Raw genomic sequence first — 21,638 nt, 5'->3', positions numbered from 1 at the left:
GATTTCTGGTTCAACCGTTGGTGAAAGTAGGGCTTACCTGTGTTCATATACAATGACAGCTCAACCAAAATTTTAGAGGTCCTGCTTATATGGCAAGCTCTCTAATGGGAGCTTACGGTACAATTGTGCCCAAGACAGACAGGGGTTTGCCTTCCTGGGGTCTCACATTTAACAGGGCAAACAAAGGAACACGTTACAAAGCTAAGACCCAGCAACGCTAAATAGGGTTCTTTCTGCATTGCACTACATTGTATCCATCCATCCATGCATCCATTCATTCACCATCCTTCCATCCATCCATGTATCCATGCATCCATGCATCCATCCATCTATCCATCTATCTATCCATCTGTTCTTCCAATCATTCGTTAACACCTATCAAGAACCTCTCCTCTCTCTGACCCTGTTCTGTGGATTGCGAAAACACTTGGCAATCAAGACCAGCACGGTTTGCATGGCTCTTAAATGTGAGTTGCGAATTCTTTGTGCATCATTTTTTGATGCCATTGTAATAGATTTATAAAATTGAGCCAATTATAGTCAAAACTAGGTGTAATTTGGGAAAATACTTTCCTGATGAAGATTTTTTTCTTTTTCTTATTTTGGTCATTATTTTTTTCTAAAGGTGGTGGGTTGAGTGAAATTGCAGTGACTTGAGGTGTTATTTGTGGGCTGGTTTGCTGAGGTTCTATGGTAATGCCAGTGGTCTTTCAAGTCTGATGTGCTTTCATTTGATTTTGTTTTTTATGCAAAAGAAATTAGTAAAATGCATTATGATAAGTGGCCTAGAAACTGTAATAAAGGATGTTCTTCTCAATTAAAAGTAGCCTGTAAGTGCTATATATACACCAGCCCAGGAGCACTCATCTATTTAGAGTGGGAAAGCCAAGTGAAAAGGGGGTAGCAGAAAAATAGATAAATATGCGTACTTTCAAAAAAGTAATTATATTTTTACACCTCTTCAGGCTGTCCCATTTTCTCTTTCTGTCTTCTGTGGCAGTGCTGAATTTAAAGCAAATGGAAAAACAACAGACTGAATGTTACAATCAGATTCTATCAATCAGATGAACAAGACAAACTTGTTGGAAAGGTTTAAATTATCTCTCTGTGCACACTCAGCCTAGTTCTAACACGGAGTGTGAATCTTTGGCAGCCAAATCATTATGGCATGTGATGGTTGGTGACCTTATTTTGACGTTTGTTCCTCTTTCCAAGATTTATAATGCTGGAACTTTTGGACACAGCAATGCTCAATTTAAGGCCATCCCTCAAATGGAAACTTAAAAACAAAACAACCCCCACCTCCCGCAATTGTTGAGAAATATTTAGCCATTGCAATGGCATTCCAGAAAAATCAACCAGCCTCAGGATTCTGCTTTTCCATCTACAAATGTTTACTTTGCTTCGACAGAGGCAATTTTCTAAGACTACTGTGGCCTGCGGTCTCTTCCTTTTTTTTTTCTTTTATAGGGATACAATATTGGGATGGCTTCCAACCACATGTTTTGCTTGGGTAGAGCAGAATCTGACATTTTCTAAGCTTGCTTGCTATTAATTCCTGTAGTTTTTGATCAAAGAAGGAACCTAAGTAATCATTTGTTTCAGCGGTGACATAGATGCAGAAGTGGAAGTTTTGCATGTTTCTCCTTAGGCTGTTTATCTCCCAACAAAGTAACAATCTGACCATCCCTGGGTTGTGTAGGCCACAGAGCCAAATAATGTAAAAAATATATATATAAATAAACACATCAAAATGTCCTGTCCAGAGAGCCGCCCCTGCCGCCACCAAGATGGAGACTTTGTACTGGGTCCCGATCTTAGCGCTTGAATGCCCCCAGCTGAAGCTGAAGGTGGTGGTGTCTTATGTCCTCATCACGGGAGGAATGCTTTATGACGTTATTGTTAAACTTCAAAGTATTGGCTCTATGACCGATGAACATGGACATCAGAGGCCAGTAGCTTTCTTGGCCCACAGAGTAAATGGACAATATATTATGGAAGGACTCACATCTAACTTCCTATTTACAGCAGGAGGTTTAGGATTCATAATCCTGGACCGATCAAATGCACCAGACATTCCAAACCTCAATAAGATTTCTCCTTCTATTCATTGGATTCGTCTGTGTCCTGTTGAGTGTTTTCATGGCTAGGGTATTCATGAGAATGAAACTGCCAGGCTATCTGATGGATTCAAATGCCTTTTGAGAAGAGGTCAGTGGATATTGGATTTGCTCCTGTTAATGAAGTTTTAAAGGCTGTACCAATCCTGTGATGTGAACTATGGAAAAGAATGAAAAGCGGCAGAAAAGAACCATCTAGTGAAAACATAGGAAGCACGTTAAAGCTTGAACTAGAATGTCTTCTTGGTCTCAAAGAGACAAACTTATCACAGTATTTTCTCCCTCTGGCCTTTACTGACCTACCACTGATGTTAAGTGGCATTTTCTTCTTAGTTTTTCATTTCTTAGAGAAAATATACTCCATTTCCACAACTATAATATTGAATAAAGTGATTACTTTTTACAGCTCCCTTAATGTGTTTTGGAAATGACATTTCTGACTTTCAAAAATTAATATAAAATCACGAAGCAAGATCCCATGGGCTGAGAACTCTGGAGAGATGATCAGCTTGACTTATGGTGCTTTGCCTTTAAACAGTACATTATTTCAGATATGTATGCCAGACTGTTTCATGCACAATAAGATGTATGAAAGAAGCAGAAATAAATAATGTTTCTAATTAAAAAAAAAAAAAAAAAGGCCTGTCCCTTTCAGTGTCTTGAAACTGACCCAAGCCCCTGGCTTCAAATAGACTTTAAAAGGTGGTTGGAAAGAGTCCAATATATCATTGCTTAAAACTTCCCACGTGAAGGCAAAACCAAGGTCTTCACTTTTAAAAATAGTGACCTGAATCCATAAAGGGCAAAAGATCCACTTTGAGATCATTTTTCACCTTGGTTGGCTATGGAGCGTCTGTGTGTACATTCTCGCTAACAAGCTGATTTGCCTTGTGTTACAAATTGCTCAATCCAGCAGGGCCTGTAGAGAACAGTGCACACACACGTGCTCATTGGTTGGCACATCCAGAAGAACTTTATGACGCTGGGCTTTTAAATTCAGAGAAATGAGTTGTTGCATTCACAGGCAGCAATTTTGGGACCGGGAGAGAAGTGGGTGGGTCTTCTGGATCCCTCCACCTCAAGTGTGAGAAGCCTGCTTGCTGGCACTGGAAAGTCATCACCTACACTGATGATTCACTCTTCCTTTGAGACACTGGATATCCCAGTTTGACAGTTTGTCCTCACTCAGTGATCACAATGATCACAACATGTACCAGAGAGGGTCGCCCCTTCCCTCTCTCCACCACCCTCACACATGACCTTGTCATACAGCCTGGAAAAAGGAGTGCCCTCTACAAACACCTCTTCTGTTTTATGATCCATACACTGTGAGAACCAGCTTTTAAGAAATATGACAATAAAAATACAACCATGCCCTGCTCCAGTGGGACCCAGCTACTTTGTCCATCGACAGCATAGGATTTGGTGACTCCACCCAGCAGTCAGTGCTTCTATCAGAAAAGCAACTTTGGAGATTTCTCTCAATGACATGAAAAGTAGCCTTGCAGAGGATCAAAAAAGGGAAGGACAGGGACATAGATTTAGTAAATCCTGAGTTGCAGGGATTTCAACCGTCAAAGGCCAAGTCAACTTTTTTTGCATAGTAACTGTAGGCCTGGAGCTGTAAGGACGGAGACTTTCTCAGGGCATAGGCCTCCTGGCCCTAGCTAACTGAGGCAGCTATCTGCTGGTCTTTTCCTCTTTAACCCATAGGAAGTGAGGCAGCCTGCCTGTGCTGACTGGTCTCCCAGCTGCCCAGGCAGAGGCGTCACGGGAGAGCAAAAGCAAGTGAAAAGACTGTCACTGAGCCACAGTAGCTGCTGGAACACAGGCTTGCAGCCTTGCCTGCATTCCCCCTCCCCCTCCCCCCCCCCTCCCCCCCCCCATCCCCCAGCAGCCGCAGGCCAGCGCTTTCCTTCCTCTTGCCTCTGATTTGCAAATTTACAAGTCAGGAACATTCCTGGGGGTGGGGGCGGGATGATTATGAACTCCCTAGCCCAAGGAGAGAGAGCAGGAGCAGTTTCCCGGTCATTTATAGCAGTTCCTTGACGTCGAGGAAAGGGAAGGAAAGGATTTTGACAAGTACCTTGAACTAAAAATGGGGAAATTAAAAAAAAGCGGGGATTATAAAGGTTAGGATACTTCTTTGCTTCCTTGTTTCACATGAGCAGCCACTGAGAAGTCAGCTGGCTTCCAGTGTCTTCTATAATTGAGGACTGGAGTGACATGGATAAATGAACGTCACAGATAATCCGCAAAGCTCATTCTTATCCATTAGCTTCAGCCTCTTCCCTCTCTGGGTCTTCTATCCCAGCTCCTGATAAGAAGAAAAGCAAGTAAGGCTTGTCCTCTGATGAGGGTGTGAAGGCACAGGAAGGAAGCCAAGGTTCAGAAGGACTCTCAGGGGACTGGACAAAGGTCCTGTGGGTGTGCTGGGTTTCTTCACACGGAGGGGAACGACTCCCAGCTGGCGAACTGGGCGGGACAATCTAATCCAGTCCAGTTCCTTTACAGAAGGGCTAGCTGAGGCTCCATTGTAGAGGAGGTGGAACTTTCCTTCTAGCCTCTTAGGGTCAGGCTGGGTCCGAGAATTAAGTTGACATTAAGACAGATTAATGAGAGAAGAGCATACAGATTTTATTATTACATGCTCATGGGAGCTTTCATGGGAAAATGAAGACCCAAAAAGTGGTTGGGCCCAAGTGCTTATGTGCCACATTGGACAAAGAGTATTAATTGTGAGAGAGTGCCAAAAATATATGGGGATGCTAAAGGAAGCTAAGAGTTACTTGAACAAGGTTTGTTTGCACTGATTCTCTTGGTGCCTTCTCCCTATCTCTGGTGAGAAGAATGTTTCTTTCCTCCTGATATAGAGAAGGCAGCTCTCACATCTCTTCATCTCTTGCTTTTAGGGAGAAAAAGGGAGATCAGAGGGCCCTTTTTGCATCTGCTGTTTTCAAGTGCTTTATTTATTTATTTATTTATTTATTTAAAATAAGCTCTACCCAGAAGGCGAGGCTTGAATGCATGACTCGGAGATCAAGAGTCACATGCTCAGGGCACCTGGCTGGCTCAGTCAGTAGATCATGTGACTCTAGGTAACACACCAAGTTAGGTCATGAGTTACAATTTGAAATCTTGCCATTTGTGACAATATGGATGGAACTTGAGAGCATTATGCTAATTGAAATGTCAGACAGAGAAACACAAACACCATATGATCTCTCTTACATGTACAATCTAAGAAAAAAACCCAATGAACTCATAGATATAACAGAGATCAGATTGGTGGGGCATGGGGGTTGACAAAATGGTGAAGGTGGTCAAATGATATATACTTTTAGTTATAAAATAAATATCATGGGGATGTACAGTATGGTGACTATAACTAAGAATATTGTATATCATATTTGAAAAGTTGCTAAGAAAGTAGATCTTGAAAGTTCTCAAAGAAAAAAATTTCTAACTACAAATGGTGAAAGATGTTAACAAGACTTATTATTACTGTGGTGATCCTTTTGGAGTATACACAGACTTAGCCAGCCAGGTGCCCCCCTCCTTTTATTTGCAATATATACAAATATCAGATCATTATGTTGTACACTTGAAGTGAATATTGTGTTGTATGTCAATTATACCTCAATTAAAAAAAGGGAGGAGAATTCAAACTGAAATCTTGAACTCCAGTCCAGTGCTATTTCTACTACACCACCAAGCCAACGCTTTTTACAGTACTTTCTTTCATTAAATTGTTTTTCGTGGATTAAGTTCACTTTTGTTGTTTCATTATATTTTGAAAATAAATGAAACACATGCATGTTTTTTTGTTTTGTTTTGTTTTGTTTTGTTTTTTACCAAGAACATTCTTTTCAGCCTCAGTCTGTGTTCTCTCACTCAGACTCAATTATTTCCCCCTCACTTTTGACCTCCCAGATTCCAAAAAGGATGGGCACAACTTGAGAGGTGTTTCAAATCCCAAATCAGGCACGTTCCTATCTCTGTTGCTGTTGGTGACCATTAGGGCTTGGTGGAACCTTAGCCAGAGTCTGGTTTCATCCTCTCTCTTTGTAGAGGAGAAAACCAGATCCAGAAAGACGGGTTTTCTCAAGGCCACACAGCCAGCTAGTAGCACACTTGAGTTGACTCTGCCATATCAGGCTAGCTCCATGTAGCTGCCATGACATACATGGATCTCTTCCCCTGGTCTCCCCTCACCGGGATGCATGGGTGGATGCTTCTGAAATAGGCCTTGGAGGACACGGGAGATCAAGGGCAGGACCAACCTCTCTAAGGCCACCTTGGATAGTCTAGGGAAACACCACCCCCTTAGATGCTACTAAGATCTGCAGGGAATGTTAATATGGAAGACTCTAGAGTGATCTAACCTTCATCTAGCCACTCCGTCAACAAAATCATCCCAATCCTCATTCATTGGCACTATTGCAGATATATATGTGGCACTCAGGTTCAGAGGAGTGAGGTTCTGGATTTCTTTTGACCACCTGGGGAATGTCCTCCTTTTGTGAGAAGATTTCAAACAGTTTTTCCAAATGTAGCCTTTTCTATTAACGGACAAGCAATAAGTTTAGTACATTTAAGGGGTCAAAGATTCACAGAAATACTTCTAATTGAGGTCATTTTAGGTCTCGGGATACAATCACACTCTATCAATACTGCATACAAGGTCTCAGCAATGTGTGACTGCAATATGAAGCAGATAGAAAACACACAGTCATATTCAAAGGGTCCAATGGCTGGAATCCCACTCAACTGCAGGCAGGCTCAGAAGTCTGTATCTGATGGCAGGGGCACAGGTGCTTCAAGGCCAAAGGGCAGCACAAGGGAAAAGTTGGGGGGCAGGACTGGAGGGAGAGATGAGCCCATCGCCCGTGCCCCTGGTCATCACTACTGGGGCCTGGTGGGGTCAGGGAAGGAAGATGTCCTTCATGTTCTTTTGGGTGACAGGTAGGAATAAAGGTTCCCATTTGTCAGCTGGCAGCAATACAAATGACAGTGTTGGTGAGTGAGAAGCGGGGAACGACACCTCTGAGGGTTAAGCATTCCAAAAAAAAAAAAAAAATAGTCAATTTTCCCTCCGGCATAAGGCTGATGGGATACAGGAGGCCTGGTCTTAGGGGTGTTGTTAGTCCAGTGCTCGAATCAAATGGGAATCACGTGGTTATCACGGAGCTTCAGGCACCCCTGAGAGAACATCCTCTGAACAACATTTAAGTACCTGGTCAAGAACACCAATGAATTGGGGCGCCTGGGTGGCACAGTCGGTTAAGCGTCCGACTTCAGCCAGGTCACGATCCCGCGGTCCGTGAGTTCGAGCCCCGCGTCGGGCTCTGGGCTGATGGCTCAGAGCCTGGAGCCTGTTTCCGATTCTGTGTCTCCCTCTCTCTCTGCCCCTCCCCCGTTCATGCTCTGTCTCTCTCTGTCCCCAAAATAAATAAACGTTGAAAAAAAAAAAAAACAAAAAAGAACACCAATGAATTAATAATCATTTATTGTGAATCACTCATAGTGTACACATTATTAATGGCAAATAAACACCTGCTGGATGAAGAACTTCATTGTGACAATTTCCGGTTGGCATCACTTCTTTTTCAAACATTTTAAATTAAAATTCCAAATTCCCACCTTTCCCGAAAAGATCTATCTTCGAAGTGCTCCAACATCTTTCTTTTGCTCTAACAACTAAAACAAAGGGCACGCGGTCCCATTAATTCAACATGCTCTTTACAAGGCAACTTAACACACAACATTTTTTTTACTTCAGAAGCTACATAATGATCACTTTATATTTTGCTGCAAAATCAATGAAGGCTGCATGCAGGGGAAACATTAGTACACACTGAGTTCTAGATAACTGTCGGTTATTAAGATCTGATGGCCTAGTGTGGAAAATTAATATGCTTACTTAGCAGTAGTAGCTAAAGTACATGCATCAGTGGCTGGGATCAATTAGAATATAAATTAGATGTTTAAACATTTAAATGAGAGCTTAATTTGAGCTGAATTTTATGTCTGGCACATCTGCGTTATACACCTTTAAAATGACAATAGCAAAGAGAACAAAATCAAACACCTACACAGGCACTGATTTATAGGGTCGGCTGGCCATAATCGGGACACAAAACTAGCCGGGCAGTGAACAGATCTCTTTGGAAGCAAAGACAGGGGAACATTAACAAGCTGTAAACAGGGCAAGAAAATAAGAGGGCCATTTCCTGTCATTTTTGAAAGTTTTCAATTCTCTTATTTAAAAAACAACAAACACACAGGCACAGTAATTACAAAACAGAAACATTCTTTAGTTACTTAGACCCTCTCTTTTGTCTTCTACCTTCAGATAATGTGTTTAAAAACAGTGCTGGGTTAACTGGTAGAAAAGAAAGCAAATGCTCTCCTGAACCACACTGAAAGAATATTAAATTCCTTCATCCTGTCAGGGTTAACATCACGTTCAAGCACATGACCATGTGTGTTTGACATATTGTAGCTACAACGATTAAATCACATGTTCACACTCTAATGTTAAAATCATAGTTACATTGATGCTAAAAACTTTTTTTCATCGATAGTTATATCTTGACATTATTTTGAGACAAACGAAAAGTTCCCAAACCACATAGATTCCTTTCCCTCCCCAGCCTCTACCCCCTCCCACATCCAATGAACAAGAGAACTATAGGAACAAAAGCCACGAACTAAGGTATCAATGGCAAACATGTTGGATGCCAGTTCCAGGTTCAAGTGCTGCCGTCTCCAGTCCTGGCTTTCCGGGCCTTGATCATTGGCTTGGTTGCTCGTTTGCGGTCAGTGGCCAGTCCCAGCCAGCACATGAGGTCAATGAACCAAGTGGTTGGGTTGAAATTTAAGCCAAATTCACTCGCAGAGTAGTCAAAGGGAAAGGTGTGGTGGTAATTGTGGAAGCCTTCACCTAGAAGACAAGGTGGCTATTGAAATAACCCCTCCCCACCTCTCTGCACAGATTTATTTTCCCCCCTCGTCTGCTGAGAGTGTACCACGTGCAAGGCACTATGTCAGGCTCTCTGGGCAGCAGAAGACTTGGTGTCTGCCCTTAGGAAGAATTTACTTAGTTGCCTAGACTAAATCTGAACAGATTAAAAAAAAAAAAAAAAAAGGTTATCAGCGCAGAGTCACAAGATTAATTTCCCCGTATGAACAACTACCATGATTTCGGAGCTGTACTTAGTAAGCTCAATGTTAAATGACTGATAACAGATCCTCCTTTTGATGTATGTTCATAAAAGGAAAATAGCCTCTGTGGGCTGGAGTGATTAAAGGAAGGCTCGTTGGGAGAGCCTGGATGACCCAGAGGAGCCCTGTTCAGATAGGTAAGTAAACTGAGGAGCCACACTTTTACATGTCCCAAATCTGCCCATATATTATTCCACCACCACCCCCCACCCGCCCACCAGCAAATAGCTTTTCCTCTCTTACTCTTTTTTTTTTTTTTTAAATTAAGGTGTTTTCAGGAGGGATCTCAGGGATTCTTTCATTTGACTTTTTTAAACAGCTTTATTGAGATATAATTCACCATATAATTCATCCATTTGAAGTACAATTTAATGGCTTTTAGTATTTTCACAGAGTTGGGCATCCATCACCACGATGAATTTTATAACACTTTCATTACCTAAAAGGAAGCTCCACACTCCTGAACTGTCATCCCCAACCATCCCCACCCCCCCCATCCCTCCAGCCCTACTTTCTTTCTCTGTCATGGTTAATTTTATGTGTCAGACTGGCTGGCCGAGGCATGCCCGGATTAAACATCTCTGTGTGGTGTGTCTGTGGGGGTGTTTCTGGATGAGATGAGCATTTGAATCAGTGAACTCAGTAAAGCAGATTACCCTCGCCAGTGGGGGTGGGCATCACTCAATCCGTTAAGGACCTGAACAGAACAAATGGTGGAGGAAGAGGAATTTGCCCGTTTTTTTCTGAGTCACTGACTGAACTGGATCTATCTCTTCTTCCCTTGCCCTCAGACTGGGATTTACATCATCTGCTCCCCTGGTTCTCGGGCCTCTGGACTCCAATTTAATCATATCACCGGCTTTCCTGAGTCTCCAGCTTGCAGACGGCAGATTGTGGGATTTCTCAGCTCCCCTAATCATGTGAGCCAGCTCCTCATAATAAATCTCTCTCCCCTCCCCTCTTCCCCTCCCCCCTCCCCTCCTTCTTTCCCTATGCATACACACACACACACACACATACATATATACATATGTGTATATATGTATACATACATATATATACACACGAAACAGGAGGCTACCTATTTATGTCCTACAAATATATACCTATTTATATTTATATAGATATTGTACTGTTTCCCTATATATATGGGGATTTATGATGAGGAACATATAATATATATTACAATATATATAAAAACTGAATAGTGTATGTATAACACATATATACATATACATACATGTACTGATTCTGTTTCTTTGGACAACCCTAATATAATCTCTGTAGATTTGCTTATTCTGATCATTTCATACAAACAAAATCATACAATATGTAGCCTTTTGTGACTAGCTGCTTTCACTTAGCATCATGCTTTCAAGGTTGTAGCAGATATCAGTACTTCATTTCCTTTTATTGCCAGATAGTATTCCGTTGTATGGATGTGCCATATTGTATTTATCCATCCATCAATTGACAGACTATTGGATTATTTCTGCTTTTTGGCTATTACGAATAATATTGCTATGGACAGTCATATACAAGTTTTCGTGTGGACATATATTTTTATTTCTCTTTGTGTATGAATCTGGGAGTGGAGTTGTTGGATCACATGATAACTATTTTTAACCATTTGAGGAACTGCCAGATTTCTCCTTCACTTCTTAAATAGGCCCTGGTCATCATGTAGTTCTTCTATTGACCACAGCCGAAGGATCTTGCTCTGTAATGAATATATCAGATGGATGGAACTGTGGTTTGCAGTTTTCTTTTTTTAATTGTTTATGTTTATTCATTTTTGAGAGAAAGAGAGAGGGAGAGAGAGAAAGAGAGAGACAGAGCATGAGCAGGGGAGGGGCAGAGAGAGAGGGAGACAGAATCTGAAGCAGGCTCCAGGCTCTGAGCTGTCAGCACAGTGCCCTACGCAAGGTTTGAATGCACAAACTGTGAGATCATGACCTGAACCCAAGTCAGATGTCCGACCGATTGAGCCACCCAGGCGCCCCTGCAGTCTTCTTTTTAATTTAGGTCTTCTTTACCCTGCTCCTTTCACCCTCATAATTTTTAGTGTTTTTCCTGCACTACAGTGTAGTATAGAGGAGTCTCCCCTGCTATTTTCAGAAGCAGACACTGTTCTGAGAACCTGTGTGTACCCGCGATCTATCACAGTTCAGTGTAACGGGAGCCTTTCCAGGACCTTAATGAAGAAAACTGACTAGGAGCCCCGTGTTGACCTGGGTGGACTTAAAACCAGTACCCAGCTCTTCAAGGCCAGTGCCACGGTCACATTCCTTGGGTTTTCTGGTCCACCATCCCCACATCAGATGGTAACAGTCCATCTTGTCCCCTTGCTGTCTGCTCTCAGGGTCAACACTGGATGTGGCCCCCCTCACTGCAGTCCAGTAGAAGCATCAGAAACTCCTTCCAAGACACTTTTCTCTCTGCTTAGCTGGTTGGTCCCATAGTTAAATTTGGGTGCTTATTCCACGTCAGATTGCTGTTGTCAACACGGGGTCCGAGCCTAACAATGTGGTGGGAGAAACTCATTGCTAGGTGATGCAGAGACCATTGCTACTTAGCCACAGGGCCTTCCCTTCCTGGGGCCGATCTCAATGCTCAAGGCTCAGCTTACCAAGAAGCTTGACTTACTTCTAGAAAGATACAGCTAATGTCTATTTATTACTTACTATGTTTCAGCCACAGTGCTCAGTGCTTTAATGGGTATTAACACCTCTAGTCCTCACATCTCTGAGCTAGCTGCTGTGATTCTCCCCATTTTAAAAACGAGGATGTAAATGTACAGAAGGGACAAGTAACTTCCTAAGACCATAAGGCTAGTCACAAACTAAGCACTTATTTCATGCTAAGCACTGTTGCAAAGACTATGTATTAGCTCATCTAACCCTTTGGTGACCCCAGGAAGCAGGTGAATGCTATGATTATCTTCACTTTACAGGAGAAGACACAAGGTGTGGAGGAGCCAGATAACTCTCCCAGAGAGTAAGTGAAGGAACCAAGACTAAACCAAAGTTGTCAGAATCCAGCGGCCTCACTCCGAACCATTCTGTGGCACCATGAGATGCCACACTCTTGTTTCTTCCCGTCTTTCTGAAGGCCTTTTTTCTTACAGTCGGTCAAATGATTGGACAGCTGAATGGTCAGGGCAGTTTGAGAGAAAAGCCAGCTGCTACTCCTCCATTAGGAAAAATTTCACGGTAAAAATAAATAGCTCCTAATTATTGATCACTTACTATATGACAGACATTTTACTAAGCAATTTACATATAGAATCTATCTTACAGCATACCTATATTGCATATAGCAGTTTACATATAGTATCTATCTTCATAACATCCCTATGAAGTAAGCATCACTCTTCCCATTTCACAGATGAGAAAACTCTAAATCAGAATGATTAGGTGACTTGCCCAAGAACCAGGATTCTAATACCAAAGCCCAAGTTCATCCCACCTGACTCCATTCCACTGCCTCTCTTTACAGAGTCCAGAAAACCTTTGGAAGGTTAAGAAAATCTGAGCTGCCATGCTCCCCATTGGCTCTCACACCCCTACTCACCAATGGCACCCAGGGTGACGAGTGGGTTCTGCCGAGGGCTGATGTGCTTGTCGTAGGGTCGGTTTCCATACATGTGGGCAGCACTGTTGACCAGCCAGCTGATGTTGAGTGAGATGGTATAGCGGAGGATGGAGGCCAAGAAGTAGGAGTTCCACAGACTCTCTTCCCAGGCACACCAGGGTACCAGCGTGGGGATCACAAAGCACATGAGCACCACAGTGATCTTATAGTACCTGGAAGGCAGGACATTACACTACCATCAGGCACCTGTTGATGGTGGCAGAAATGAGATGAACAAGCTACATACAGGAAAAGCCAGGAATTGTGCCCATCAATTCCTTCAACTCTTTCTGGATAAGAAGTACCCTGTTGTGTGTTGCTCTGTACAAGGGTCACAAACCCATATACCTACAAGGCAACACAAGTAACCCAAATTTGAGAATTAGGACGGGTAGAATGCTATGGAAAGTGGTAGGACCTGTAGCATACTTCGGAAGAATTTCAACATAAAACAATCCATGCTGTACTGGTGAAATCCGGGTATCTCAGAGCTACATTTCTCCTATAGGTCACCAGTTCGACAACTCCTAGCTACTTCTTTGACCAGTCAATCAACTTGGTACTCAGGTTTTCTTTCCTAAATGATTTCAAGGAATATGTATTTCTTGAATAATTTCCAGGCACATTATTTTGTACTAATGTAGCCTGGCAAAAAGGTAAACAAGCCAAACCCCTCTCAAAAATGTTCTCTGTTCATTGGTGATTACATTCCAGGTCAGCGTAAAAAATAAACAATAGTATAAGAACAAGCATGACCACATAAAAAGTAATCTTTAAGAAGAAACCATCAATAGTTTGATTTCCAGACCTATGTATACAGGAAACATTTACTGAGCACTTACTATTTGCCACGCCATGAATACTGATGATACAAAGACAAATTCAACATAGTCCCTATCCCAGGTTTCAGTCAGGTGGAACCACTGTTCCCCACCCTAGCCATGTGGAACCAGCTCTATGCAGGCACAGGAAAGGGACTGTGATATGAGTTCATAGCTCTTTCCTCCCTGGCCTCACACTGGCTAATCGAGCTTCCAGAAGGCCAATGTTAAGGTGCATATGTATGAAATGGGAGGTGGCAGTGTGAGGGAATGTCATTCAGGAGGTAGAAGACTTGAACTTGAGTCTAGATCTGATTCTGGATGTTGAACAAGTCTTTTTTTTCCTTTCACTCTCCTCTTATGCACAGTTAGATGACTCCACAAAGAGCAGAGCATGAAGTCTTGTATGTGGATAGTCTATTTTGGGAAGAGTGAGACAGGGAAGGAAGGAATGCCAAGCCAGGGGTGCCCGTGCTTTGGACACCTGAACTTGGACCATGATGGGACAGATTATACCTCAGAGTTATTCTTTCAAGGAAAGAAAGAAGGGATATTTTCCCATTGGTTCCAACTCCCTCCTGGTCAAGGGATGTCACATGGGATATTAGCTCCCTCACCTTTCCACGTTTGCTCAGGTCAGAATGGCTGAGTGCATTTCTGGAAGCATCTCAGGTGGAAGTGGCAAAGCAACCAGACAGGAAATAAGAAATAAACAGTCCAGCTGAGCAAGGTGCTGTTGGGTTACACCTGAGCCAGCAAGTGGCTGCAGCAACAGCTGGAGTGAAAAGATGGGCAGAGAGTAGGAGGTGGGGCACAAGAGGTGTCCAACACAGGTAGTAATTATAATACCTCTAGGGGTTCTTGTGAGGATCTAATAACTAATGTATACTATGTGCATATTATGTGTCACAGCTATTCTGAGACCTTTCCATGTACTGACTCATTTAATTCTAATGAAAACTCTAGGAGGAAGCGACCATTATTATCACCATTCTACAGAGCAATGGAAAGATTATGCAGCTGGGCAAGGTCACAAGACTAAGAAGTGGTAGGACCAAGATTCAGATCCAGGCAGAAACACTTCAGAGACTATCATGCTATTCTGCTTTTGCAAATGAAATCATGTGTGTAAGTGTGTTTTGCAGATTGCTAGCTGCATGTGTCAGTTCCCATAAAATTTGCTTTTCTTGGGCAACATGTTAACCCATCAGCACCCATTTTCAAGTCACTGGGATACAAGATGGCTGAATTTTAGTGGAAAGAAGGTACTTAGGAGGTCACATGAGTGGGCTATGGCAACAGGCAATGAAGGGATTGGTGGTCTTAGATTAGGCTCCCTAGAGTCACATGCAGAAGGATTTTGGAGACTGGTCTTGAGAGATACTTGTAAGGAAGGGAGGAAGGCAGGTTGGACTGAGGCAGCTCATCCACAATGAGTTTCAGCAGATCCAACAGGGAGCTCTAAAGGATGACCCTTTAGAGTTGTCCCAAATTGAAAGGTATACCTGCATCATCCAGCCTTTGGTCTCAGGGTGCAGGGTGTAGGGCAGTTCCATGTGGGCAAGGGCAATTCCCAGAGAGGACAGTAGCTGTGAGGTGGGAGCATCAGCTGAAGAGGGGATCTGGGTAAAGCACGCAGATACTGGGCAAGGCCCTGGGAACTGGTGGTCAGCATGTGGAGGGACGGGGGGAGGTGTTTTTATGTTGTAAAGCATCGTAGAATGGTAAACTCCCCAACTTTGCCATTTCCTACTGTGGTATCTTGAGTAAATTATTTAATTGCACCAAGCCCCAGGTTTCTCTTCTGTAAAATGTGGTATTAACAAATTTACTGAGTTCCCACTATGTACCAGGTTCTGTCCTGGTACTAGAGATATAAAGTGAACAAATCAGACAAAATCCCTGCCCTTGGTGAGCAGGGGTATTCTGCTAGGAAGATTTGATAAATACATGTATTATGTATATACCATATAAAAATTTACACATATGTATATTCTGGCAGGGGAGAGAGCTAATAAACAATACAAATAAATAATATATAAAACATGTTAGTGTAAATACTAAGATAAAAATAAAGCAGAGAAGGAGAATATGAAGCCAAGGGCAAGTGCTGAAATTTAAAATAGGGTGTTGAGGGAAGGACTTAGTGACATTATAGCTTTTGAGTAAAGATATGAAAGAAGTGAGAAGTTAACCATGTGGCTAAATGGGGCAGAAATTTCCAGGCAGAGGAAACCACAAGTACAAAGGCCCTGCAGCAGGGTGTTCCTGCCACATTCAGGGACAAGCAAGAGAGTTGGGGCTGAAGCAGGTGAACGAAGGGGAGAATGTCGAAAATAAGAGAAAAATGGGGGGTTGAGTCACAGAAGGTGTGAGAGGTCATCAAAAGGGTTTCAACCTTTACTCTGAGTGAGATGGAGCCTTGGGCAGGTTTGGACTGAAGGAGCAGGGTGACCTGACTTATAGGTTAGCAGGGTCACCCTGAATGTTGTGTTGAGAATGGACTGTGGGAGGAGGGGCAGAAGCAGGGAGAGTAATTAGGAGGCTGCCACAAAATCCGGGCAGGAGAAGATGTTGGCTTGGACCAGAAAAGGGGTGGTGGGTGTGAAAAATAGTCAAATTCTGGATATATTTTGAAAATAGAGTGACAGGACTTGTTACCAGACTGAATGTTGGAGAGAAAGGAGTCAAGGATGATATTAAGGATGGAGATGTCATTAGCCAATAGGAGGAAGCATGGAGGGGGTGCTGGTTTCGAGCAGCATATGAGAAGCTAGATCTTACACATGTCAGGTGGGAAATGCCCACTACACATTCAAGGGGTGAGGTCAAGTAGACAGCTTGATATTCAGGTCTGGAGATCAGAGAGTGCTCTAGAGAGAGGTTTGACAGGAACAGAAATTTGGAATTCATTAGCATATTAATGTATGACACTCACATACAAACATTTTTTTCATCTGAGTTCCACAATAGCCTTGTGAGATATCTATCTATCTATCTATTATTTATTTACTTTTAAATTTTATTTAAATCCAAATTAGTTAACATACAGTGTAGTACTGGTTTCAGGAGTAGAACCCAGTGATTTATCACTTACCTATAACACCCAGTGCTCATCCCAACAAGTGCCCTCCTTAATGCCCATCACCCATTTAGCCCATCTCACCACCCAAGGTGGAAGTTCCTCCATCCCTGTAAGGAACTTATTTATTTGTAGGACATTTCTGGAGCTCCAGAGAGGTCATGGGACTTCCTCAAGGTCATACTGGTTGTACAAAGCATAGGCATCTTGCTACTTACTTGGCTTACCAAGAACAGGACACAGGGGATGGGTAAACTTACCCAGAAGTAAACGAGGCCAGAGTGTGGAATCTGGCCATTGTCCTAAGAGTTACACATACTTGAGTAAAGATACTACGTTCCAGCTGGACTGAACTTCTTCCCATTCCTCAGGCACCACCTTTTCTATGTCCCCTGTGTCTATGACACTCTTGGCCTGGCTTACTTGATGTTTCCAAATATCAGTCTAAACATCACTTCCTCTGGGGGGAATTTCCTCGGTCCACCAGAGCAGGCAGGGTGCCCCTACCCAGTGTTCCTGTTGCATGTCGTACTTCTCGGCTTCATACTTGCCGGTGTAGTAAGTGGTTTGAGGTGAGGCCTCAGCCATGAATGCACATTTGAATCAACCGGGTGAACATTTAAAAATGACTGATGTGGGAACCCACGGCAAACCAGCTCAATCGAATCAGAATTTCTGTTCTGGACATTGATATTTTTAAAGTCTCTCCATTGCAGACAGACATTGATGGTAGCCTCCCTATAATCCACCCCCATCCTTTCTTTCTTGTTGGAATATCCTGATTTTGTTCAGATATCGAGCTGTTCTCCCTGCAGCCATGTCTTTCAGGGAATGTGGACTCTACCCAGGACGTGAGTCCTGATTGGCTTGGAGCAATCAGTGGTGATCTCATTCACTTTCCCAATAATTAATTTGGGAATTAGCCAATGGCGGTCAATAAGATATGAGGGGAAATGGGTATAATTTTTTTAAAGGGAAATAACAAATGTTGGTAAAGATGTAGAGAAATTGGAACCTTTATGCATTGCTGGTAGGAATGCCAAATGACGCAGCTGCTATAGAAAACACTTTCTCAAAAGGTTAGACATCGAATTATCATACGACTCAGTGATTCAACTCCTAGGTATATGTTCAGAAGAATGCGAGTCAGGGATTTCAACATATATCTGTACACTAATGTTCATAGAAGCATTATCCAGAGTAGCCAAAAGGTGGAAACAGGCCAAGTTTCCATTAATAGATGAGTAGATAAACAAAATGTTATATATATGTATACACAATGGAATATTATTCCACCATAAAAAGGAACAAAGTTTTCATATATGCTATAACATGCATGGATGGATGGAACTTGGAAACATGCTTAGGGAAATAAACTAGACACAGAGGACAGATATTGTTATAATTCCACTTATATGAGGTACCTAGAATAGGCACATTCATAAAGACAGAAAATAGAGTAGATGTTCCTAGGAGCTGGAGGGAAGGGGATGGAGAAAGGGAAGTCCCTGTTTCATGGGTATGGAGTTTTTGTGGGGAATGATGAAAAAATTTGGGGTATAGATATTACTGATGGTTATACAACATTGTGAATGTACTTAATGCCACAGAATTGTACACTTATGGTTAAAACAATAAATACTATGTTGTGTATATTTCACCACAATAAAAAAGAGCGAGATGAGAGAGTGTTTTCTTAACCACAGAAAGAACACATGGGCAGAGATGGCCTCTCTTTTTTCACAGTGACACCAGGACCTACTACAGCCATCTGTGACCGTGAACAAAGACCAGAAAGAAGACTGAAAAACAAAGCAAACCCCTTAGGCTGACAGAGCAGAAAGATGGAAAGGTTCCTTGAATGAGCCACAGAACCAATGAACCCCAGAGTGGTTTTATCCCCGATGTCTTATTCTGGAATGAGCCAGCTGAGTCGGGACCTTCTGTGGGGTAGCTGAACGCATTCTAGTATCTGTAGTGGACACTCATGCCATGTGGATCTCCTTTCAGTTGAGAGTCGCTGGGCGTGCTGCCTCTGCTGGAAAGAGCCATCCTGCCCTAGGTCACGCCCTCTCCTAACAACCCTATCCAGTGACTAACCTTACATAAGGGGAGTAGTCCATTGCCCAGGCAGGCCCACTGCTTCACCTCTCAATGACTCTAAATGTCACCCCAACTTCAGATCCCACAGTAAGGTAGGCCGAGGCCTTTGTTGGGACCACTTGGGGCCCAGCTTCCTCCTTTGCCCAATCCCGTATCCATCACTTCTTCCACAGGTGTTGACCCCAAAGACTCCCTCCATTACACTTCTTGTGATGTAATACCACCTCAGAGCCAGCTTCTGAGGTAACCTGTCCTGCGACATGGATACACTGCTGAGCCAGCAGAGTCCAGCAAAAAGGCACGCTCCAGAGCCTAGCACAGGGGCTTGCACAGAAGCAGGCACTCCTACGTATTTGTGGGACAACTAAGTAAATGATTCTCAGCTTCTCAGGAACATAAAAACACTACAGAGACTCAGTAGGGCACAAAGCAAGAGAGATAAAATGCCCAGTTTTCCAAAAAACAACACAAACCACACAGTAAATGTGTAGCCTGCTTTGGGGTCCGTCATGAGATGCTTATCTCTTGGATTGGTGCAACACAGGATTGTGACTATGAGGCCAACAACTTGATTAGAGACATCTGTGCTTATCTGCGCCCCAAACCCCAGCTTCCAACAAGTTTCACTGTGAGGTGTCGCGGCTCCAGTTTAACAGAATGATTTCTGAGCATGAGCTTCTAAGTCATGCTCTGAGCTGCCAAATATGGCAAAACACTGGCAATATTTTAGACAACAGCCAATCTAACAGGTTTGGCCTTGGTTTAGAAGGTGGGCAATTTCCTGCCTTCCTGTGAACACTCAGATCCTGAGATAGGAGAAGATTCCTAATATCATCAAGGGAGAACAAGATAATGGGTAAGGACTAGAGAGAAGGGTTGGTGTGAATCCAAGAACGACCTAAGGAAGAGTAGTTCTCTACCACAGATTTGAAACCAGAGGACCGTGGGTTTGAGTACAAAACACAAAAGCCAAAGTACTCAAGCTCACTCTACACGCAGCCCTGGAGCACCTTTCTATCACTTTAAAATGACAGCTTAGGGGTGCCTGGGTGGTTCAGTCAGTTAAGTGTCTGACTCTTGGTTTCAGCTCAGGTCATGATCTCGTGGTTTGTGAGTTCAAGCCCTGAGTCAGGCTCTGCACTGGCAGCGTAGAGTCTGCTTAGGATTCTCTCTCTCCCTCTCTCTCTGTCCCTCCCCTGATCACTCTCTCTCTGTCTCTTAAAGTAAATAAATAAGCTTAAAAAAATTTTTTTAAGTGACAGCTTATCAGAACAGACCTACACCAGATGCTGGAACCCGTCCCATTCCCACCATCTCACAATTCCTCATCACACGAATTCCACAGCGGGAAGATGGTTTTCTGCATTTAGCTCAAGATAAGAAGTTCATTCACACACACAATCAAACACCATCACACACCATGATGCTCCAGTCCAAGTAAGTTTCAGTGGTAGGACGCAAATGAAGATATGGGCCCTCATCTTGCAACTTTGTCAATGCTTTGAAAATCTTTATTTCAATAAACTGGATCACAATAAAGAGAACTGAAACATTAAAAATAGACTTGGGGTGCTTGGGTAGCTTAGTTGTTTGAGCGTCCAACTCTTGATTTTGGCTCAGGTCTGGGATTGAGCCCCATCTCAGGCGTGGAGCCTGCTTAAGATTCTCCCTCTCTCTGCCCCTTTCCACTGCTTGTGTTCTCTGTCTCTCATTCTCTAAAAAAAACCTAAAACTAAAACTAAAATTAAAACTAAACTAAACTAAACTAAAAATAGACTTCAGACAAAAAATTTATTCTATGGAGAAGAAAGGATTTGGGATTTCTTTCTTTTTTTCTCTCTCATGGTTCCCAAATCTGGGTGTGCTAAGCATCCTAAAACCCTTTTTTCTTTAGATGAAAAAGAAATTGCTGTTCTCTGCCTGCAAGCATTTCCTATCGCTTGACTAACCTAAGCACAGCGGTCCGGAGCCAGTGGTGTGTGAGATCTCCAGAGGGAAAATCATGAGAGCACGAAGGAAGAGGAGATATCTGTCTACTGCTGACTTCTGAGGGGGGCTGGCCTGAGGAAACGTGAAAAGAAGGAAATATCACCACGGGTGGGGGAGGAATTACAGCCCCACAAACATATCCTAATGATGAGCAATGAGCTGTCACTGGCATCCTGATTAAACTTGTTTGGTTTTGTGATTTCACTTAAAGCCTAGCCAGAAATTCATTTTCCCTACAACTTTTGCCTCTTGTAGGGAACCAGGCAAAATCATCTGGCTGCTTACTCAACATTCATTTAGGGGGCAGATAATATGCCCTGGCAGTTTGTAAATGGAATGGATGGAACACTCTCTCCGCCCTGCTTTGTCCCCCTCTGGCATTGCCCACAGGGAGGGGAAAGATGTGATTCATTTGCATGCAGACCAGACCCAAAGGTGGAAGCCCCCTGATGGGGGAGCTCTTTGGAGTGTTTGAGAAAATCTTCCAGGCTCTTTGAATTGTTTAGGTTGAAAATGGGCTCCGCTGCTGTGATTTTACCTCTTGATTTTACCTCTCTGGTGTTGCAGTGGCTTTAGGTGAGACAGCTCATGATGACTGCATTTGAAGTGTGCTCTGCAAGTCTTAATCAGTCTAGATTTGGCTCTGACCCTCAATTAGTCTTG

The 21,638-nt window shown here is 42.9% G+C and overlaps 1 protein-coding gene and 1 pseudogene across 3 annotated transcripts in view; one reads left to right on the top strand and one right to left on the bottom strand.

Annotated features, from left to right (window-relative positions):
• Nucleotides 1-21,638, bottom strand: part of SCD5 (stearoyl-CoA desaturase 5) — a 169,488-nt gene that overhangs the window by 8,115 nt on the left and 139,735 nt on the right. For 2 of the 3 annotated variants that reach the window (XM_045473579.1, XM_045473580.1), the window contains exon 4: nt 12,921-13,153. In XM_045473579.1, the coding sequence (XP_045329535.1) occupies nt 12,921-13,153 (233 nt within the window). Of the gene's footprint in view, nt 1-7,612; nt 9,067-12,920; nt 13,154-21,638 lie in introns of those variants that run through there. The other variant, XM_045473578.1, reaches the window with a different exon arrangement.
• On the top strand, nt 1,304-2,643 carry LOC123595767 (annotated as a pseudogene).

Source organism: Leopardus geoffroyi, chromosome B1 (genome assembly GCF_018350155.1).
Source record: "Leopardus geoffroyi isolate Oge1 chromosome B1, O.geoffroyi_Oge1_pat1.0, whole genome shotgun sequence".
Lineage (NCBI taxonomy): Eukaryota > Metazoa > Chordata > Mammalia > Carnivora > Felidae > Leopardus > Leopardus geoffroyi.
Note: the sequence above shows the minus strand (reverse complement) of the source record. Positions and strands in the feature narration are given on the sequence as shown.